General features: G+C 34.1%; 1 protein-coding gene across 8 annotated transcripts in view; it reads right to left on the bottom strand.

Moving 5' to 3' along the window:
* Positions 1 to 24,914, bottom strand: part of NBEA (neurobeachin) — a 660,252-nt gene that overhangs the window by 89,545 nt on the left and 545,793 nt on the right. For all 8 annotated transcript variants that reach the window (XM_079137358.1, XM_079137357.1, XM_079137359.1 and 5 more), the window contains 4 exons: positions 21,124 to 21,241; positions 20,684 to 20,786; positions 16,424 to 16,539; positions 6,186 to 6,298 (listed from right to left, as the gene is read on the bottom strand). In XM_079137358.1, coding sequence (XP_078993484.1) covers positions 6,186 to 6,298; positions 16,424 to 16,539; positions 20,684 to 20,786; positions 21,124 to 21,241 — 450 coding nt within the window. The remainder of the gene's footprint in view (positions 1 to 6,185; positions 6,299 to 16,423; positions 16,540 to 20,683; positions 20,787 to 21,123; positions 21,242 to 24,914) is intronic.

Below are 24,914 nucleotides of genomic sequence, written 5' to 3' on the forward strand. Positions count from 1 at the left end.
ATCCACTATATGTCCATATTGAAAATATAGATCAATAACAGATTTCTTCATTTTCTATCCATCCTGTCAAACAATACATATAACTTATAACCTCTACTTATAATAAGTAAACTGGAACCTGTGGTGTCTAATCAAATGAGAGGTCTAATGAATCTTATTGATAAAAAGTTTCTTGTTTTGGTGTTCTTTAATTGATCAATAAAGTAGACCAGGGAAAGAGTAAGAATATTTTAAATATAAAATATTTCAATCCAAATGAATGTGCATTTCAAGTTTCAATAAGCATTTAACTTCACTGTTTTGATGATTTTGACGATTTGACAATTTAAGGAGATGATTAAACAATTATTTATTACATAAAGTATTTTATTAAGTGTTTTTTTTTTTTTTTTACTTTGCTGAATAAAAACGTGTATCAGTTGAATCAAATAATTTTTCACCACATTTTTTTCAATCAAACCAAATCTGGTGAAACCTCAACTGACAAGTATTAAAGTTTGCTTTTAGCTATCACTCCTAGAATGCCACTTGTGTGTAAGGCATTAGGTCAGATGCCTTATCTACATTAGTGTGCTTGGTTCCTTCAACACCCCTATTATATAGGAATGATCATGTTCATCTTAAAGAAGAGGAAAGAGAAGTACAGAGAGCTTAGGAAATATGCCAAGTTTGTATAACAGGTGACAGAGAAACACTGGAGCGAACTCCACATTTTCTTCCGTGTTCCATTTCTGACCTCTCAGGGCTTCTTTCTTTCTTTCTTTCTTTTTTTTTTTGGTGATGCTGGGGATTGAGCCTTGTGCATGTGAGGCAAACACTCTACCAACTGAGCTATATCCCCAGGTTTGGTAATTACAGAATTAAACTTTCTGAGCACCCTGTGATCAGAAATGACATTTCAGAGATTCCATTTCCTATGGAAATGAGAACTGAGTGGGGTGTACCTGACTGTTGCATGGATTTGGAAAGAGCAGTAAAGTCAGCTCCAGCTCACATCATTATCCTATCTGCGCAATCAGTGCCCCAGAGAAGATATGTCTCATGCAGAGACATTACTTTTATTTATTGTGTTTTTCTTTTCTTGTTTAGTTTGCAGAATCCTATAAAAATAGTTGTTAATCTTTTTTGATATGCCTTTGTTATGTATTAGAATGCTATATAAAAATACAATAGAAAACCAATATTTTGTCAATACTGTCAAAATGTTTTGGAGAAGTATTCAGTGAGTGTATATAATTGTTAATTATGGACCTTGGTCACATATGGGAAGGTAAATCATATCTTCAGATGAACCCACATTAGGTTATTGGGGGTGTGTTCTTGAAGGTGATAATGGGACCTCAGTTTCTTCCTCCTCCTTTCTTTATAGCCTGATTCCCGTGAGGTGAACAGTTTTCCTCAATCTTGTGCTCTGTCATGACATACTGTGCCACCACAGGCCCAAAGCAGCAAGGTCCAGCAACCATGGACTGAACTGTGAGCCAAAATCAACATTTTCCTTTATTACATTCATCTTTATCAGGTATTTTTTTCACAGTGCTGGAAATCCGACTAACACAGAGAGAAAATGAATGTAAAACTATGTACCTCAGGGCAGGGAATATAGTTCAGTGGAAGAACACTTGCCAGGCATGCACAAAGCTCTGTGTTTGATCTCTGACATCACAGATGAGGCAAACAGAATAAAACCCCAAAACTGTACATAAAATTAAGGGCATAGTAGGAAAAAGTACAGGAAAACTGAGGGGCTTTAAAGCTTAGGTTTCATTAGTTTCATAGTAAATTTATTTGACTTCACTTAATGTGAATGTATTAGAATGATACATGGATAATAAGCAATCTGTTGCCTATTATTTTTTCTGCTCCTCACCAATGAATATTTCTTCAGAATTGATCCTATTAGCACCTTGCAAATTTCCTTTTATGTGATAGTTATGTATGTACAAATATGTAATTAATTTGCTATCCTCATCATAGAAATCATGAAGAAGAAACTCCCAGATACATTTTAAATAACACTATATAATTGAAAGTTATTTGCCAACCATGAACTAGCTCCATGAACAGGAATCCACATTTCCTCTGCTCATCTATCACCCCATCATCTGTAGACAGGTAGGAGTAGTATTATATGATCCTGACTCTACCTCTGGCTCCATGCACAGAAAACGATACCTCATCTTCATAGCATACCTCATCCCTCTTAAGAAGCACCAAGGAGACAGAAGACAGTTTCTGTGATTTCTGAGAAAGAAAACTTTCTTTATCTTCCATGGTAGCTACCTGGTATAATTTCCTCTTTCCCTCGGATGATATGATGTGAGGTAGGAAACTATTGCAGTCATTTTCATACTGAAAAGAGTGTGTATGGAACTCTTGGGGGCTATCAGTGGAAGGACAGTATGAGGGCCAGAATGACTGGAGTCAGAGATCAACGGCCTTTGGTGGTATTATCTGAACCACTGCAGTGAATCTTGTTGAAAACCAAACCTGAATTTTCCAGTTACAGGACCCAGTAACAACAGTACTTTGTTGTTTAAACCAACTTGAGCTGGGTTTTCTGAAACTTTCATTCAAATTTCCTGACTGACACAACACAGAATTTCATAAAGCCAGGGTAACATTGGGGTGGTATTAAAAAAAAAAAAAAGAAATATTCATTTTTATGGTTGTACATTTTATAGTTTTGAAATTATGTGATAAAGAATATAACAATTATTTGGGGTCCCAGATGTTTACTGAAACAAATTCTAGAATTATTCAATGGTAGGAATTATTATTTAGACTATTATTTCTAATGTTTGTTTTAACAACTACTTTCGTTGTTAAAAATCTTTTAGAATGTTCTTGGTTAATAATATTCAATTATACTAGTTCTTCCTTGAGCTTTTAAAAAAGTAACAAATTTTCCATTAAATTCTCCATCTGCAGTACTGAATACCTATAAGAACAGGTCTTCTTAGTAGGTACCTCTTCACTACAGTAACGCTGCAACACAACAGTTTTTCCTTCCAATTATATTATTATGCTTCAAATGTCATCTTCCCATTAGGCATATAATAAGATATATTTTCATACATTAAAATCTTGTTTATTAATGATTTTTATACAGGATAGTCTTGGGTTTCTAGACCATTTGTAAGAAGTTCCTATTAAGAAATTCAATGAAGCATGGGAACAATGCGAGAATAATTTATTAACATATCAAGCAGCTTTAATTTGCTAACATTTTCCTATCATGTTAGTGTGTCAGAAAATAAAGAACAAATTGCTAAAGCATGGAATGTGGAAGAATTGAGAAAAAGCTATCTATCTTTTAAGAGCATACGGACTGAACTGCTCACAACACGAAGGGCCCCATGCTTGCCCGAGTACAGTTTGTATTCATCTTGCCTAATTTACATAGGCTCTGTTTACCTCTGTTACTTATTTAACACTATATAAAATAGGAAGGGCAAATGCGAGTCACAAAAGGAAATGCTCTGCCAATGGAAATACATATTAAACAAATCAGTTTAAGAAACTACAAGAATGTTTACATCCTCTAGTTGCTTTAGAAATAGTGACTTCCTTATTAAATTTATCTCATCTTTTCTATGTGGATAAAGTAAAATTCTCTTACTACGCAAATATTTTATTAAATGTCTTTTATAATCCATATTAATCATAATGGGTGCCATATTTTCTTTGGTTGGGATAGCGTTTCAAGTACATGTGAGTCTAAACATCTCAGAGTAAGTGAGCATGTACTATCCAGTGGGGTACAGTCCCCACTACACTCAGGTCCCTAGTGCTGGCCTCATGTTTCTGTTAAGTCTCCAAGTTCTCACCTTTGCTCAGGACTGACCTTCCCCATGATGCTGTGACTATGTTTTATTCACTCTTGGGCTCCTGTCCACCCAGTACAGAAAGAAGTACATCTTCTCCACATAATGAGTGTGTGATAAATATCTGTTGACTAAATGACTGAGCATATAAATAAAGGAAAGAAAGAAATTTTGGTCTATAAATTTCTTTTCACCCTGATATTACAGTTGAATTTCAAAACAAAAGAACCTCTTTCTCTGTTAAAAGAATCTTAAATAACCGTAGTAGTGGCCAACTTATGAGATTTTAACTCCATTTACCATGCTCCTTGAGAATCTACACTCTAAATTTGTATCTTAAATATATCTTACACACACACATACACACACACACACACACACACTTTACAGGGTCTAATATGTAACAACTGTTCAACTAATAGAACTATTTTAATGTAGTTCCTCATATTGATGTGTTAATCTGGGGTTTTTTTATATCCAAAGATCACACCCCAACCTTGGAAGTCATGCCAAAAACACTTATCACTCAAACATACTAATTACAATAGTAGTAGCAAATACTTGTCATCATTATTTGAAAGATATTTCCAAGTATATGACCTATGTCAGTGATTCACAGTTATTGGCCCATTATTAGCATTAGCACATTGACTTTATTATTATTGTTCCCCATTATACAGACGAGGAAACTGAGGCAGAAAGAAAGTAAATAACTTTGCCTAATGCCCCACAGCTGAGAAATGGCACAATTGGGATCTGAACCCAGGCAATCTAGCTCCAGAGTTCTTGTTCCTAGCCACCTGCTAGTTGTGCAAGTCTCTCTGTAAAATACAGTACCTTATTATTTGTGTTATTTAGATAATGAGTAGAATTAACCTGTGAATTACATTACAGGCTACTGTTTACCTGAGCCTGAATAATGACTTACATATGGTAAATGTTAAATACTTTTGTTCTGTTGAATCTCATTGGAAAAAATGCTGTATGTGGCAGCATATTAAGATTCAATTGCAACAATTTTTAGCCAGCTATATAATTCAATAAGATGTTGGCAAACTGATCTCTTAGGCCCCTTAGAAAACTATAATATTATAACTGAAATTAGGAGTGAGATAGTAACTAAGATTTGATAAGGAAGTCACAAAAAAGAATTTGAGAGTAAATGACATATGAAAATTTGAAAAAATATTAAATAACCTTTAAAAACAGGCTAAGAAAAATTCCTCGTGTAATGATAACTATAATTCATAAAGTATTTCTATTTGTCAAGTACTGTTACATTCTTTAAATGGACATGACATTTGAACCTAACAACTCTTTGTGGTAGGATAGGGTCAGTATTATTATAATTATTCTCATATTACATATGGGCTAAGAGAAACTGGTTTAGGTCACATAGCTAGCATAGTAGAATACAGAACTTTGGCCTGGGTAGGTCTAGAAAAGACACAGGAGAAGGCATGCTAAGTTAAAAATCACCTGTAGGATTAATTTTAAATTGATATTTCCTTGATTTACAGTGCTTATGCTGTCCTGTCTATGAGCCCCTTAAATCTGCTCCTCAAAACCAAATGTATACATATATACCTTTTACCCTTCTGGGGACTGCTAAACAGACAACCAAGTTTGGTAGAAAAGAGAAATGATTTCAAAATGAATAGGCTGTGGTTAAAATACATAAACCTCTGGGTTGGGTTCAGGTCCTAAAGCCATTGTAGATTAGACACCATAAGATATGTATAAAATGTAGAATTTAGATTCTCAAGGAGTATAATTCATTGTATTAGCTATCAGCTTAGGCTACAGAGCAGTTGGGCTTAGTTCTCAGTTCTTCACTGCATTTCAAAGAGTTTAGCATCCAACTTGAGTTTCTTTTGGATGCATGAGTTGAATTAACTCAAAATTTGCTTTTCAGTTTTATCCCCATTATTTCTTGCTATTTTTAAACAGACCTTTGATAAACTCACGTGACTTTCTTTCAATACTCCCCCTAAATACAAAATACTTAATAGTGTATATGTATGTATTTTATGGTTTAGATAACATGCCTTATCACCTAAGGAATAGAATGCAGAAATAATCTGCCATCATGTTTTGTATTGCCATTTCTAAGAACCTCTCGCTACATCTGCTCTTTCTTAAACACCCCTTTTATTCTGCCTATTAGAGTAACTAATTTATCTCCCTGTAGTTTAAATCCTGTGCTATGAATTGATGAGACTGAGACACTGACTACAACAGGAAGAAAAAACCAGGTTTACTTTCTTAGAAATGTGAATTGGATATACCCACTCTGATTGAAATCCTTTACATTTCAGCCTTATGAAGAAAACTGACTTCTATATATTTAAAAGTTACCTTTGATAGATCCCTGAAATTTCCTGGAAGAGTCAGGTCCAATTCTTCCGATTCATAGTTTGTTAACACCCATGGAAACACAGGATATTGGTTCAGATCATTATATGTCCGTCCTAGTGGAGAAAAATAGAAATAAAACTTTGTATACACTGATTGATTATGAAATAGTTTCTATACTTATAATAAGGCAACTACTGATTTTCAAAATAAAAGTAATGTGTTTATTGAACTCTGTTTAATCAAAAGCACTTACAATGTGTTTCAAATGAGTTCTCTCAATATTTTTAAAAAGAGTAATTGGAATTACGATTTGCAATGGAAGATTGTGATTTACATATGAGACTGCTGGCTGTTTATTATCAGAATTGATTTCCTTCTTTCTGGTCTAGCCTCTTTTACAAAGAGCTCTGGCTGCAGGACTTTGTTGCAACCTACAGAATATGAACAGAGGGGATATGTGTCACCTCCAAGCATGGCCCACTGAAATGTACCACGTGCACTTCCATCTCTCATCTGCCGACGGTGGTAAAAAGATAATGTTGCCTAGGAAGAAGAACTCTGTCAGCCAGGCACCCTGCTGGTGTCATGGGGGAGGCCATCCTGCTGACCTGCACACTGCAGGTGGCTTATGTGGTGGCTCATTACCTGCTATAATGAACACGTATCCGAAGTTATATTCCTACTACACAGAGTACTAAGCTTTTATCAAGAGTCAATGGAGAGAATCTAGCAATGAACAGAAGTGCTCTGAATCCAGGATGAAAAAGTACAGAGACAAAGGTCAACATCCCCCACTCAAAGTTAATTAGTTTTCTTTTGATATTACGTTGTTTCAGTTCAGTGAAGAACTGCTGGACTGCTGGGTTGTCTGTTTATGGTAGAAAAATTTAAATATTTTAGGTAGGATATTGAGGTATAGTGGGAATGTGGAAAGTTTAATTAACTGGTACGGAAATAATATATGATCAGATGAAATTAAGAGACTCATTAGCAAAGAAATGAGGTGCAACAAAACTTTTGTCAGACAAGATCCTTTTTGTGAGCAAAACTTTTTGGTGAACAAACGTAAAAATTCTTTGTGAACAAACATAAGCTAAGTAAAGAAGGAGATTTGCAGAATGTTCTCTTTAGAGAATAAGGATTATGCAAAGGCACAACAGTATAGTAAGAGAGGACCATTGTGAAAATGCACATTTAACTAGAAGAAAATGTTTGCAGTTGGATGGATCAATGAATAAACCTGTTCTAAGTGTATAAGTGTATCATAAAAAATAATACTAATGAGTAAACAGAGGTTGGAGTCCTCATTTAAGTTTTTTGTACAAAAAAAGTTTGGCTAAAGTAATACCATTACTATAAAAGAGAATATATACAATTCTAAAATTTAATATTCATTACTGAAAGGTAATATATATACATATCTAACCTAGAACATCTGATCATTCTCAGCAATTATTTATACATGTATATATATCCAAAGAGCACAGACTGGCCAGGCAGAGCTATTTTGGGGATTCTAAATGAATTCAAGGCACATTTAGTACTTGGCCATTTTCTGGGGAACTGTTCTACTTAAAAATCTATAAATTTAATAAAAAGTAGGTGTTCTAGTATATGTTTCATTTTCTAGAATGTTGATGACATATATAAAACATTATTTATATAAGTGAAATGATAGATGAAAATTAGATTTCCCAATTGCTTAAAATACTTTGATAATGTTTTATAACTTACTAAGGAATGTTTGTCAAAATAAATAAAAAACAATTTACATTAACTCAGAATTTAACTGTTTGTATAAATGTTAATAGTATGAAAAAAGATACCATATTTGAAAACATTGGACTTTTAATAGAAATGAGTATCTAATAAAGAAGAAGATACTATTTTTGGAGAAAACACAAAGGAAAGAATAATTTTTTAAAACACATATACATACACCCCAAATGGTTGATGCTAATAGTTATAGCTCAGGACTATATATGTATACCACATTTTTTTTGTAAGTCACTTTTAATAATCTTCAGAGGGGTCTCTGACAAAATGTTTAGGAAAATGTAGTAATTTTTAAATTAGGAGAGCTTTATGGCACTATTAAATTCTAGTAAATACATTAAACTTTATAAATGGATAGAATGGCATTAAAACCTGTTTTTAATAAAAATCTCCACAAAAGTCTTGCAACATGAACAGACAATATAACTTTTGATCTGAATTTAAAAATGCACAATGGGGGCTGGAATTGTGGCTCAGTGGTGGAGGGCTTGCCTGGTATATGTGGGGCCCTGGGTTGGATATTCAGCACCACATATAAATGAATAAAACAGAAAAGATCCATTGATAACTAAAAAAAATTTTTTTTTTAAAAAATTCACAATGTATTTAATGTCACATGGAAGAAAAAAAAAGTGCTACTTTGGGAATCTGCATTCATAAATTTTGGTGAATTAGGATTATGCCTTTAATTATTTACTGAACACCGTTATGAAATAAAAAAACAATTCATTTACCAAATTATCCAAAAAAGTGAAATAGTTCCAAAGTAACATCTGTTAGGTTCTGGCATACCTAGATATTTATTTACCAATTGTTTTTATGTTTTCTTTGAGGATAGTTGAAATTTAATAAATATGCTGTAATTGGTAAAGTCTTTTTCCTTTTCAGTAGTGGTAAATGCAGACTATATATTACATACTTTGTGCTAACTATACTTAAGGATTTATCTTAGAAGATGAATATTAAATTTTTCAAGCCTATGACACTAATCTACTCAAACAATAAAAGTGAAGCACAGAAAATGAGATCTCAGAAACACTGGATATGTTTCTTCATTTAAAAAAAAAACTTTTTAATTAAACCATCCAATTTAATGTTTTTATATGGCACTTTAGTTTTGAAGGTAAAGTGATCTAGAGACAGCTGACAAAGAAATTATAACTGCAATTCCTTGGTGAAAATGTTAATGACAGCAAAATATTGTTTAATTAGATGATTGCGGCATCTGGATTAACACGCTTTAAGAGCGATGTTCCTGTGCTTGTCTGCTTCTTCACACTTTACAGACATTTTGTCATCTCCAGGTCATTAGGAAAGAATTTTTAATGATTTTTCTAGAAGCAAGCAGTTCAAGTTACATCTAATTAGATGACAATAATAAGCCCAACACATGCAGTAGCTAAATATATACATAATTAACCAGGGAGGGCTTGTTCATCACAGAGTAAAAAAGTGGAAAATGCTAAACAGGAGAAAAAGGTTGGGGTTGGGGAAGTTGTGCTGAATTCATTAGCTGATCACATGAAAAACAACTCAAAACCCTTTAAAAAAATTCTCAAGTCTAACAGAGGATCATTTACATGTAGCTATGTTAGTAATCACTCTGCTATTTTTTGAAAAAAATTCAAGAATGCCAGACTCTAACATCTCTTTCCTAGTATTATTTAATGGTGTAAAATGAAGCATAGGTTGTACCTTCAGAACACAATGAATAGAAATCAGGTCAACTCTAGGAATTAGAGGCAGAAACCCCACTTTTAGTCAAACTCTAAGCATCATTGAAATTCTTTCACATAATTTTCCAAACAATATTCTTTGAAAAAAAATCCCAAGTGTTTCAAAAATAGTAAAATAAATGACTAAGTTGGATTCTCATGCAGTTTTCGAAAGCTCTCAAAGAATATCTAATGAAATGGCAAAATCTGAATAAGGACCTGTATGCGGAGCAGGTTCCCAATGACAGCACCACACACAAAAAGCAAAACAGAGAAATCACCAAAATTTCAAATGGGATACTTTGGTCTAGGCTTATGAGTGTTGTAATTTGTTACAATTATACTTTTTCATATTCCTAATTATCCACAGTAAATATTTACTAAACTTGTGAATAGAATAAAACAAAGGTTATGAATAATTACAGGTTTTTAGGTAGGACTCTTTGAAAAACAGCATGTTTTCTGAATATTTGACAAATTTCTTTGTCATAGCAAAAATGTGAGCTTATTTATATGCAACTATATATTTATATCTAGATTTTTTGTTTACATCAAACAAGGGTCAACATCATATAATAATAGAATACTGTATCATAGGCCTTACAGTGTCTTACATTTTAAAGCATCTAGAAAGGATAAAAATAAAATCAGTCAAGTATGAGAGACATTACAAAACAGAAAGCAAGAAATGTACATTATATTTCATATTAAAATAATGTTTTGGGGAAAAAAGATAAATTTTGTGCGTAAGATAGTAACCAAAATATTTATAGAAAATGTGAAATTTATCAAGTCCCCATGACCTATATTTTTAAAACATGAAGCATAAAAGATTTTTTCATCTTTTCTATCAGATTCCAATTCTGCAACTCTTCTTTTTAATCTAGAAGGTTTTGAGACTCCTTCACCCTGCAACTCTGGTAAATTCACACGACAGATTACAGAATCATGCAAATCCTTACAAAGCATAAATATAAATCAGTTCAATGTTATGAATATTTCCTGGGCAAAACTGCTCCCCACATCAACAACCTAATACTCTCAATGATAAGATGAACTATAGACATAAAATGCTCAGGATACACTAACATAAGTGTAGCACACACATTATTGTGTGCTATAGAAGATTAATAAACTTTTCTTTAGGTATGTCTTTTAACAAATATAAGTATAGTATAGTGATTTCCAAAGTATGACCACTGGTATCAGCATCAAGTTGGAACTCGTTAGAAATGAAAATTCTTCAACTTTACTCCAAGTCTACAGAGTCAGAACTTCTAGTGTCAAGTGACGAGTGTTTTAAGGCCTGATTCTGATGCCTGGTGGTACTCAACTAAGTCCCTCTCTGGCAAGCTGTCATGAGAAGATCAAGGTCATCTCTCCTTCCCAGGAGCCTGCATCCAGTGACTGCAGAGTAGAGACAATGAAGGCCTGGTCCCCTTGACTCAAGGCTTGGGTTACCATACCAGCCTCTCACTGCTTCTCCAGGTATCTATGAGGCCTTTGCTGCAACTGCATTGAAACTCAACTTCTCCTACTCACTTCTACTTTCTCCTCTCCCCCACTCATCTTGATCCCAAGAGCACTCTTCAAAAAACCTCCCTGTTTAAATCTCAGCTCACTCTGTTTCTCTAAGACCTCACTGAAAACATGACCAAGTTTTACATTAAAGTCAACAATTCCAGGCCCCACCTTGCAGTAGAACATGACAGTAAAATAAACTTCAAAGGGCTCTTTTGATGAAATGCAAAAGAAAATGGTAAAATTATCTTAAGTCATTCACTGTTTAGGTTTTAAAAACATTTAAGAAATTAAAACTGATGACCAAAGACGAAATGGCACCAGAAGGATCCTGGAGCATACTGCACTCTGTTGTGGAGTCAGATTACCTAAATTTTAATCTGATTTTGTCACTTATTAGCTCTGTGACTTGAGGAAGTTATTTAACTTTTCTTTATGGTGTTTATCTGTGAAATGGGCATAAGAATGGAACCTAACTCTTGGGGCTATTGTGAGAATTAAATTATTAAATACACATAAAGCCCTGAGGACAATATTTGGCACAGTGTAAGTCCCTCAATAAACATTAACTACTATTTACTATTTTTTGAATATTGATATCAGTAACTAAAGAAGTATTTCAAAAAGGAATATTGAAACAAAACAAACAATAAAAACACTTATTATTTTTCTTTTTCTGAATCTTGATATCAATAATAATTTAAAAAATGCTTTGAAAAGACTAGAATAAGACAGAAGCCAAACACTTCTTAGTTTTGGATTACCTAAGAAATTAAATATAATTTTTCAAAAATAGTTCTAACATCCTCCATAGAAATAATAAATCTTAAGTTTCAATACACTAATCCAAATAAATATTTGCTGGACAATAACTGTGTCCCTAAAACTGTGCAATGAAACAGAATGATTATGAACCTAATACTGACAAGAGTGATAAAGTGATATTGGTACAATTTAACATCTTTTTTTTTTGGCAGTGCTGGAGATTGAACCAGGGCCTTGTGCTTGCAAGGCAGGCACTCTACCAACTGAGCTATCTCCCCAGCCCACAATTTAACACCTTGATATTACCTTATATTCTAGGATCCTTAGAGAACTCTGAAAGATGTTTTAATAAGAAAACATGAATGGATATACAGCATTGTCCATAATTCAGGAACACAGCCAATTCTAATTACTGCCCTAACAAGTTTTAAATCGTGGGACTAGTGAAGTTTCTCTATGAAACAAGCACCCAAATCTTCAATGCTGGTGCTCAGAATAAAATGGCACTCCTACTTAGAACTTCGAGAGGAAGGAAAGAGAAGAATTATTAGGAATATATCCAGGGAGAGTACCTGATGACATTTATATTCATAACTTCTTCCATTGCCATCTACTTACACAGATTTGTTTTACTTGGATAATCATCAGTGTCTGATAATATCCTGGAAGAGATCATTTTTGTCTTTTCTTTGAAGCTTTCCTTGAGTAGACTATCTCATATTAATTTCTCCTGTCTCTCAACTTTTATTACACTCAATGGCACTTAACTGCATATTTTCTCCAAGGTTCTAAGTGTTTTGATATGCACATCTTGTTCTGATAAGTAGATCTTAAAGGGACAGAACAATGATGCTCAAACTTGTTGCATCAGAACCACCAAGAGTCTTGCTAAAGACAGGTTGCTGGCCTCCACAGCCAGTTTCTGAGTAGGTAGGTTTGAAGAGTCTGAGAATTTGCATCTCTAACAAGCCCCCAGGTGGTAGCCTGTGCTGCCACACAGGGAACCACACTTTGAGAAGCACTGAACTAGAACAAATCATAGATGTTTATACTTTCTGAATAACAATGTCATACATAGTGTCATTTACTTCTGTTTTGGCGATCCCTGCTGCCACTCAGATCACCCAAATCTTCACTGCATGTTATTTTTCTTCTTGAAATCCCCTCTGCTGACTTCCTGCTGAACTCTTGCTCATGTTTCAATTCCCAATTTAAATGTCATCTATGAAAAGCTTTTCTTGATCTCTTAGTTTTAATGGCTTCAAGATTTGTGACCCCAAATGGCTAGATGTATGAACCCATTTTAATACTTATCACTTTCTACTGGAATTGCTGGTATATGTGTCTGTTTTCTTGACTACACTATGATCTCTTCAAAGGCAGAAAACATACTTTATTTGCTTCTGTAGTCACAGTGCAAAATAGAGCCTGAGAAACAGTGAAAGTGCAGTAATTATTCACCAAAACCAAGACTGAGACCCAATTAGAATAAGATATACTCGATGTTTGTATAAATGTCAAAATAGACTCTACTGTCACGTACATCTAAAAAGAACAAAAACAAGAGTGAACAAGACTGATGTCAATCTACATTTCTGAAATACTCTCCTCACAGCACTAACTTTATGCTATTTCAATCCTGATTCATAGCATACCTTATTTCATTTTAATTTTCCTCAAACTCCATACTGTATTCTCTTCTATTCTGAAACTATGTTGACTCCTAAAAGCATCTTTATATTCTGGCTCTTATCTATATCTCCAAAATTAGCTGTTCTCTGCTCTGGTCAAGATACAATACTCGTATCTCTGAATATTCCATATGCATTCAACTGGCAGAAACTGGTGAAGCTCTAAACCTTATTTCTCCCCAAATTTTCTCTTCCTCCCTATCTCTTTCTTTCTCTCTCCCTTCTCTCCCCCTTCTTCTTTCTTTCTTTAATTCTTTCTATGTGGTACTGAGAATTACACAGTTGGATCTTGGGGTGTTCTACCACTGAGTTACATTCACAATCCTTTTTATTTTTAGCATGAATCTTGTTAAGTTGCTGAGGTTGGTCTGGAACTTGCAATCCTCTTGCCTCAGCCTCCTGAGCAGTGTGCCACCATGTCTGGTGCCCAAACACATTTTAAAAATCTTCCCTTCTGCAGCACTCACGATTTACAAAAATTATTCAAAACTTAATATCGGCTGCCTTAAATGTTCTTATTTATGTATACTTCATTTAGCCAATTAGATTGTAAGTGCTCTGAATTTCTAGTCCCTAGATTAATTACATTTTTATCTCATTCTTTTACTGTGTAGTTTTAATAATTATTTAAAAAACACCTAATAAATTCTTTTAAAAACAGTCAATGGTGTATATACTTTTTATGTAAGCAGATAAAGCAAGTTCTGCTGATAAAAAGAAAGAATGAAAAAAAGAAAGGAGGAAAGAAAGAAAGAAAAAAGAAAGCAACTTTTGGAAGGAACTGCAATGTTGTTACCTCTATCCAGATTCAGACACCACTGTCTTTCGAGAGTTAGAGAAAGAGATTCCCAGAAAGCACCAGTCATGAAGTGGGTGGTAGTTTGGTGATACTGCCCCATATTTTGTTAGAAATCTACCCTACGTGAGCAAATGCAGCAGGAGAAGATGGAGACCAGGAGAGTCCTTTAGAACAATGATCTAGACAAAGGGTAGAGTGAATCCCATCTGAGAAGAATAAAACCATTTAATATGAATGTCTGCTATACTAGAAACTGAATTGGAAGTGAGCTGCATCACCCCGATCTCTAGTTTTATACCTAACAGCTCCAAATAACTAGCATAGCCAAGAAAAAAACACAAGCCCATCTAATGGTAGGCACTGAGACTTGATAAATTTCTGAAGAACAGACAATAGAAAGGCTTACCAGAGAATATGGGAAAAAAACCACCTCAGTCAAACATAAAGAGTATACTATCCTGAAAAATTGAGTAAAGAGCCACATAGTAGAAACTAATACACTGAATGAAGAAGAAACTTTCAATAGTTTGAATTCTTAATAAGTGAAAAGACATGAATTTCAAAAGATATGCAGTTAATAACAATCTGGATTCTGGCTGGTAAATTACATTTACAAAAATAAGTAATGAATGAAGATAAAAATTGAATTAAGTTTCTTAATGGGAGTGTTTAAAAATGTTGATATGCTTTTGAGTATAAAAGCAGGAGAAACACATTATAGGAGGCTTTAAAAAATTAAATATATCTCTAGGAGAATTAATAAAAAGTTACCCACATTCTAAATCACTAGAGAGGTGGGCCAAAAATTATTCATGTGGTCAAAAAGAACAATACAACATGAAAAGCAAGAAAACATGAAATTCTTTATATTTCAGGTAGATATGTTCATTCTACATCTATATATAAGTAATATGATAGTTAAATAGTATAACATAATTCTTTTAACTTTGAGGGAGTAAATAGGTTCTTCAAGATACATATCTGTATACTGTACATTTGAATATGTGAAGTTATGTATGGATACCTAAGTAATTAAAATACAAAAAGATTTCAGCATTTCAAATAACTTTCCTTTTGTTAACAAATGATGCTCAACTGCCTATTTAATATATGCCTATAATATCCATAGTTATACCTGCATATGATAAGATTATTAAAAGTACTATTACATAGTTATATTTTAAAGCAATGATTAAGAGCTATTGCTCCAAGTTCATGGTTGTGGGCATTCATTCATAACAAAACAATAATAGTTACTTAAATTCATTTAAGTGCAAAAATTTTTCATAGAGCCTAATTTACAGAAGGAAAACCTTTGTAGTTCAACATGAATGAGGTCTTTTGGAGCTTAACTTAAGAAAAAAGAATGAGGTACTAAAATCTCATAGACATATATTTAACCACTGACAACCAGCGATTTAGCAGAGAAACAAAGCCACTACTTCCTTTTAATTTATAAGCACAGTGACTGTGGAGGTGGCTGGCAGTTACTTATCATTTAGAAAATGTAATCTGATTTTTTATTTTTACATGAAGATTTTAAGGAAAAAGATGCTGTAACCCAATCATGCCATAATCCAGGTGACATCTGTACTAGGCAGGATTCTGTTGTTATTCTCCTGTCTAGCTGCAATTGCTGAGAATGACAAAGTAGTGAAATTACATTTTCCCATTATTATTTCCAGACACTCTCTGGCAATGGTTTGTTGACTCTAATAAACCTTCAGACAAAGCTGTCAGCAAAGGAAATGGCAGAAGGAGAGCAAGGAAAAGCCTCTTCAACAACAAATGCATCTAAAATCTTGGTATTAGCTTGTACAGCTTCTGATAAAATTTAATGTGAGTGCTTCAATGTTTATTTTAATGCTGCATTGGAATTCCAAAGAGAAAAATGCATCACATCAAGTCATATTAACAATGATTTTGATGAACATAAACACACTGTGAGTTTAAAAAAATGAGATGTCTTACCTGCTATGGTATTAAGAAACATCAAATATTCGAAGTTTGAAATTTCCCTTCTTTGCCAGCGCTGAGTCATGTTGGAAGATTTATATAGCTGCCGAGGAGTGGCCAACGATATCCTCCTGTTAAGCGCACCATAACAAACACAGTCTCTTTTAGCTCATGACTTTTAAAAATCCAGTACTAACTAATGTATTGGTTTGGAATTACTGAATTTAAAATACTTCATAGTTTGTTTTTCTTAGACAAATATGAAAATATATTTTAATTGTGAAAATAAGCAATATTTGAGGATCCTATTACAAAGAAAATACTAAGGATAAGCCTATTTGAAAGCAATTCTATTTGTGAAAATATAACAGTAAATGGGTATTTACAAGTAAATAAGAAGAAAAAAGATAAAACCATACTCAAAATAAATCAAGGTAGTTTTTATACAATACAGTAAATCTACTCCATGTTAACAAACTAGATAGATAATTTAGTCAAGTGCTTGCTTGCAAGTATTTGACTTAAATCTTACATAGTAATGGTGATTGTCACTGACTTTTAAGTCTGACTCTATACACAGTGTGTATGGCCTCTACACACAATATATATCCCTCTAATGAGGTCAAAAGCAAATAACTGAAAACTTAGAATAAATGTACAGTTCCAGAAGAAGGGACATAAGAATAGCATTAGGAAATAAATCAGAGTAAGTTTTACAACTTATAATACTTTACAGGTTCAAAGTAGTTATCTAAATAAAATGGAAGTTGATACATTAAGAAAATTATGATAAAGTTTACAGGGTTGTTTTTAAATGATCAATGAAGTTTCCTAAACTTTTAAAATTCATGACACCCTTGGTGTCTCAATGATTTTTCATGGTGCCCTTTGGCCAAGAGAAATACCTAACAGCTCTGTTTATTAAGTAGTCAGGTCTAAATGATTCAGTAAATACTGAAGAACTGTCATGGTTTGGAAGTGGTTTGAGTGTGTCTCCCAAATGTTCATGTACTGGAAGCTTGGTGCCTCGTGGTATTGAGCCTGTAGAACCTTAAGAACTGGGAGCTTACAGAAGGTATTAAGTCATAGGGGTACTATCTTTGGAAGGAATTCATGCTGCCTCCTGGATTGAGTTAGTTCTCAAGACAACAGGCTGCTATAATGTGGAGCCATTATGGGTCTTTGATTCCTTGTTCATGCAACCATTTCCCCTCATTCTCTCCTATGTTGTGACATTAAGAAAGGGGCCCTTGCCATGGGCTAAACAGACAAGGCCTCCTTGGAATTTCAGCCTCCAAAAACTGTGCATTAATAACAATTAATATAAAAATGTGATTGATTTAAGAATTAAAGAAAATAATACTTATAAACTAAAACACAAACTACACTCCCTGGCACATGGGAAGTGCTAAGTAAACAAAAGCTGTAAACATTCATTAATTAAAGGGATATTCATTAGCCTATGCTAGCTTAATGGAAATATTCCCTTTGTTCTAAACCTTTGCTCATTAATCGACCATCTGATTTACAATGTGATCTCTGTGGTGGGCTTGCCCATGAATTGGTCTAAAGAATTTTGAAGTCAATTGTTTTGTTAGGATACTTGCCTTTGAATTTGATAGTGTTTTGTTGTTATTGTTTAAAATTAGTATGTTGAGGCTTTAACTTAAAAGTTCCCTAGAATTGGGTAAACTGTGCTTAACTGACAAAACCCAATATCAAAAAAGCAAAGCAAAGAATGGATCTCTAGACTTCTTTGTGATTCTACCAAGATACTGAAGAGGTTCTACTTTGTAGGAGTCAGGTATCATTCCTTCTCTTTGACAACTCTCTAAATGTAATGAGACCTTATACCACACACACACACATACACACACACACACACACACACACACACACACGCATGCACACGCTCCTGGATGTGTATATCTACCTAGCTACCTATTTGAATGTATGTACATATGTGCATGCATGTATATGTGTATCAAGCACATCTTTTTACAAAGTGACTTCAATTCTCTCAAAAGATTCTCAAATGACTCTGCAAAGATATTGTCCCCATTTTATGGTGGGTCAGAGTGTCATTCCTCTTTCCTAGCATTATCCAGCCAATATTTACTGAGTTCCTACTAAATACTCAGCTCTTATTGCTACCCAGCTTGTGGAAGGTCTAAGCCTAAATTTAGTGCCCCGCCACCCTCTTCTGTTCTTTCTAAGACTATATGTCTCAGGAAGTATAAAAAACTAAGCCTGTAGGAATAGTATTAGAATACTAAGAATGAGTTGAACCTTTAGGGAAAAATCAAGCCATGGACAACAGAAAGGCTGAATGCCTCCATGAATTAACAGAGAAAGAAACACTACTTATCATTTACTTTCCTTCCAGAACAATAATCTTCCCAAAGTCAAAGTGAGATCAAATGTGATTAAAAGAAATGGATACTCATAAGTAAGAAAGATAGTAAGAGCACTACTGATGGTTTTGAATGAATTCAGATTCAAGTTCAGACTAGTCCAAGAGCACTGAAGGATATCACACATGCCCTCCAGAAACCCTTCAGTAAACCTTCAGTAGTGATGGTCATTGAGAAAGCTGCCAGGAAGCAGGAGATCACTCTTAAAAAGGAAAACACATAGATGTATTTGTGAGTTCTTAATGTTCATTTCTGGAAAAATTCTAGAATTGATGATTAAACAAATAGACTATAAGCACATGGGAAAGGAGGAAGTGATTACTGTGAGTCAGCTTTGATTCAATAAGAACAAGTCTTGCCAAACTAACCTCATTCTCTTTGATAGATTAAATGCATTTTTCTTTGACCTGTATTTTATATAAGTGCTTCATTATCTAGTAACATCTTAGTTGAATCTTGTCATTCTACTAGGAAATATCCTGAGCATGTGCATACATGTCAGTGAATTGTTCTTGTACTGTATGAAAAAAGAGAATAGATAAGATGTAATACAAGGGAACTAAAGCTGAATAGCACTTAAAAAGCACTTCTGCAATTAGGCACTGTGCTAGGTGCTGTAGATTAAAAGATAAATAAAACACAGTCCCTGTCTTTAAAACGTCTGTAACCTATTTAAGGAAAGATAGACAAAGATTAGTTTCTTTCCATCCTGGTAGTACACTGCAAGAGTCCTTAGGACCATAACAGTCTATGTGGTAGAAATTGTTGCATGTCTACTCAAAGCCTATCTCCCTTCTTTTACGTTAATGCAATCCTTGTTTTGTTCAGGTAGGAGGAAGCAAGGAGTCAGAGGTATGTTTGCTATAAATTGTAGGTGATCACTGGGCTAAGCCATCAAACACCCCTTACTATTTTAGGAGTGGGAAGGTGATCCCATTCTGATCAAACAGACTTAAGATAAAAGATTACTGAAGACCTGTGAGAAATGTATACCTTCCTAAAACAGAGAAGTTTAAAGAGAAATACTTTGTATCTTTTTTCCTACTTTAATGTAGTTGTGTGAGGATGTGATGTGTAGAGCAGTAGTGGTAATTTTGTGCACATGAGGCCAACTTAAGAGTCCTGACATCATTGAATCTCTAACTCAAGACTGGTAATGCCTTTACTGTAGGTATTTTATATTAAGCACATGTGCGTTCCTGTGCGCACACACACACATACACACAAAGAGAAAGAGAGACCCTCCCCCTACTTTTAGTTAGGTATTCAATTACTTGGAATCAAAACCAGACTAATTACTTTAGCAACATGTATGATTGTGTTTTCTGCTCACAGTAGTATCTTTTAATAAAATAAGGTTTAAAAATGATTCTTCTAAAATACCAAGATGAAGATTTAGGTAATGGTTAAAACTCTGCCAAGACTACTCATCTCAGTAAACTCCAAGAGTTTTATTATTTTAGTGAAGAAGCATATATACATAGAGCATTTATAAAAGCATAATTCATATACTATTACACAGCAAGTAGGCATAAACATCTTGAAGCTTTTGGTATGTTTTCTATAAGATTTTAGTAAGAAACATGTCTTCATTATATACATATAATTTTACCTATGATGTGCAATCAACTTTTTTACTTATTCTTCTAGATATGTATTAAATAAAATTCTGCCTTAATTATTTTGTAATTCTCAAAATAGCTGTTTTCATAATCTCTTTCCCTACAAATAACTCACAGAGAATGAGAATTCCTTGATCCTTGAAATAATTATAATGGTACAACCACACTGACATTTCTGTCTTACCAAGATTGAAATATGTGAATAAACCAAAGATAATGTGTGATATGATAATAATTACCTGGCTTGCGGCAGACCATAGCTGGTCCCTACTCCAACCCGAGGCAAGCTGTAAACAACTTTTTTAACTGTTGCTTGATCAGGAAAATTAAACATTACTGAGGCTGTGGTAAGAAGAAAAGAAAATGATTTAGAAAACCGCAGTAAAGCTAAACATTAATTTAAGAAATCATTTTCAAGTGTCTATCATGATTTATTTGTAAAGGCAACAAATTTTCATGGAAAAATCAGCCTTCTCTATAACTTGTCCATGTGAAACAATGGTTAACATTTAAAACAAATGAATTCTTTCTTATTTTTAAAAAATAATTTTTGTGCTTTAGCGAGAACCTACTGAAGGGAGAAATAAACTGACAAAAATCAAGAGAGTCTTACACCAAGTAAATGAATAACATCTAAACATGAGCACATTTTTCTTTCAAGATATTTAAGAACACTTACTTCGATTTGCCATAAATACTTCCAGAGCAGTGTTTTGTAGAAGATAACGTCTTGAAAATACGGCTCGTATCTCACTGAACATCCATTTTCCATGAAGTCCCTCCGTGTATGCAAGAACCTGAAATAAAGAGTTTAAAGGAAAGTGGAAATCACTAAGTATGTATTTAAGACTCTGATAGTATCTTAGTTGGTGCTCTACTAGAGTCAGTAAATTGGGGATTATCTTTCTGAATTCATGATAGTCAATCACTTGATACTGTATATTTGCAAAGTTTCTGCCTTTCTAAATTGTCTTAATTGGTTCATGGGGAAATGAAGGAGTGGAAAAATTACATGTTCAAGGTGACCTTGTGACTTAAAACAAAATATATTGTTTTGAGTTTTGCGTATCATTAATTGGATCTGGTGACCACCTGTAACATACACTGTTGGTTCTTTCCAATTTCCCTTCTCCCCTTCCTTCCTTACTTAATGGAAGACCAGTTATTCCAAAAGTGTTTGTTTAGTCACCCCAGGAAATGGATCCTGATTAGTCTCAGGCAGGACTCAGCAAACTGTTTCTGTAAAAGGTTGGATGGTAAATGTTTTAATACTTTGCAGGCCATGTGGTCTGTTACAACTATGCAACTTTGCCATTGTAGTGTTAAAGCAACCATAGACAATATATAAAAAAAATGGGTATGTTCCAATAAAGCTGAATTTGGAACATGCAGGGACCAGAATTTGGCTTGGCCCATGGTCTAAGCCAATCATAACAATGTTATTTTCTGTTTGTCCTAATTCCCCAACCCTCCACTGGCTAATAAGAACACAGCTAGAGGCAGCTGAGGATGTTTTAGAAGAGGGAATAAATGAATCACATGTAGCTGGCACACCCTTTCCGCCTTCTTGCTCCAATGGAGATGTGATGGCTAAAACTGTAGCTGCAATTGTATAATCATGAGAGAGGAAAGCCAAGGTACTTGCAGCAAGGTTGGCCCTAACATTGAGCTACTGAAACAACCTGAGCCCCCATCCATCACAGGACTTCTTGTTATATTTAATTAAGCCACAGTTATCATGTCTAAAACAAACACATTCCTTCTTGATACACTAGTATATTTTAACAAAACATAAATTCATTTTCTATATGCTTTGGTATTCTTAAATTTGCTTTGGGGGAATACAGATTACTTTTTGAGTTTTATATACATTAGATTTCTTAAGCTTTGAAAAGTTGTTATAAATTCCTTTGTGAATATTCTTTCTTTAGGAAATAACTATAAAATATGTATGTATATACTATTTTGGTCCTTTTATGTTTTGAAAAATCCCATTTTCTAACCCTTAATTCATTTTTGTCTTTCTCTAGAAACTGGAAGGTTTTTGGAAGCAGCCAGATATCTATTTAAATCCTGAGCCATTTTAGAGTCAGAGGTCTATTAAATCTCAGCTCTGTTATTTGTTAACTATAAGATCTTGAGAAAATAATCTAACTCAGTCGAACTTTTGTTCTTTGAAAAAAAGTGACAATAATACCTATTATTGGTTAGTTTAAGTAAAGATGATGAAAATAAAATATATGGCCCTAATTGTTATGTTCATAAATTAATGTGTTCTTCTGGTTGAACAGCATATGACAAGTGTTTTTCAATTTCTAAATGCGAAACTTCGTTCTGTACATTTCACAAAAGGGTTATAGTGACTTTTCATAATTTATATTTGTAAATTCTTACAAATAATGGTTTCCAGATTTGAATTTCACAAAACAGTATAACTTTTTTTTAAAAAGGGAAGGAATACTAATACATGATTGCTAACTTCTTTTGTGTGTGAAATAAGAAACACTTTTTTAAAACAAAGTTGAAAAATATGTTCAAGTATGACCATTATTTCACTAAAAAAAATTAAATTTGAAAACTCAAATAGTAAACTAAGACAAACACGAATCTTCCTATGAAACCTGTGTTGGAACCCTCATACCAATACTAATATGCCAGGAAGATACACACACACACATACACACACACACACACAAATACATCTCACAAACATACACCCAGTTATATTTGTACTCATTTTTATCTTTGGGAATAATGATATAACTCAAAACACCTAAGTTAGTTTGACTCCTTCAGCACTTTTGAATTTTGAATTTATGGCCTTTCAGGTCTGCCTTCTCCCTTAATTAGTTGCTCTGTGAAAATGCATCTGTGCCCTTTAAAGGTTTTTCCTCTGCTAGATGACCTGATGATAAACTTTGTCAGGAAAGGGCACTGAAGAGACAATGCAGAGGAAGTCTTTTCTTCCCATTCTGGTGGGCTCACTCAGCATGTTCCTGGGCCCCAGTACCCAGCTCCTGGGGTGAATGATAGCCAACAGCAACCACCGCCCAGTAGCTTTCTCAGTATTCTCCTTATCTCAAGTATAGCTTCACCAGTTCCCTGGGCAGATTTTTGGAAAGTTCTGGAGGACAGAGTTCCAGTAGGCTGCTCCAGGTATGTCCCAGAGTGAGCTATAGCCATGCCCTTCCCCAATAACTCTGGGACACCTTATCCTTGGATTCTATGATAGCCCTAGGACTACTGGCTACTCCTTTCATGTGCTATTCCCATACAGAGTTATCTTTATTTCTTACCAGCCATTCTGTTGTAGCACCATTTTCTTGCCATAATTTATATTATAATTATTTATATTATACTTTCTCTGTCTACATTGGTTTGTGGCTTCTCTTCCCTGACTGGATCCAGACTGATCCCAAAACTTGGGAAGATAACAGTAAGGCCTAACACCACTTGGGAAGCGTGTGGAGGACAAAGCCAAAGGTTGTGAGACTGGAGGCAGAGTGACCAGATGGGATACTACTCAGGCAAGTGATGAGGACTTTAATCAATTTGTATACATTTCAGAAATGTAAAGGAATATCATTTATAGTCAATTAAATGCTGAGTTTATGGCATGTTTCTATAAAAGTCTGGGCATCAAGCCCAGGTCTGAAATATGAACTGATACTATAAAATTGTCTCTGTTTTATTTATACCTTTACTGGTTACATAATGTTCTGTGAGTTTTAGGACCTTCTATAGTAACTCTTTATGTTTGTTTTTCATTACAGTCCAAGATATTCTCCTAAGTCATTTAAGTACTTTCATCTATACTTGAGGTTTGTGGTTTTGTTTTCTTTGTTAAGTCAACCTTCCTAGATCATCTGGTTGGCCTGCCTGCTTCTCCAAATCATTTAATACACAATGAGATCTATTGAACAAATACTAACTACCCCATTCAGTTTCACTTTCTAAAAGTTGAATGAGCAAAATTTTTATTATGTCATTCAAGTTATAAACAAGAATATTAAAGCATCATGATTCCAAAGCTTATGGACTGAGCTGTTTTGAGCTGACTACCTGGTATCCAGAAGAAACTAAGGAAGAAAGAGCTCCTGTGAGCCTGCGCTCTGGGGTCTGCCCTACTCACTTACGATCTGAAGCACACAGGAAGCAACACAAAACAAAGACAACAGAGGCGCTGTGAACCTCCTACCCAGATGTGAGCTTAACACACATTATCTGATGATCATGTGGAGGGGAAGTGGGGCTGCTGTGCACTCATGTGTATCAGACATGTATAATGTTGTCAGAAACATGTATATGGCTGTCAAATCAGGTTCCTCTTTTCTTCTTTTAAGGCAGCTAATATTGTGCAAACTAAAATGTCCTTGTTTAGCGATGGCTTCACTGACCTCAAATCATCCAACACATATACTAGAACAAGTAAAACAAATACTTTTTTAAAATGTGAAAAATCTAAATTTT

The sequence above is a fragment of the Sciurus vulgaris genome (genome assembly GCF_902686455.1).
Source record: "Sciurus vulgaris genome assembly, chromosome: 4".
Lineage (NCBI taxonomy): Eukaryota > Metazoa > Chordata > Mammalia > Rodentia > Sciuridae > Sciurus > Sciurus vulgaris.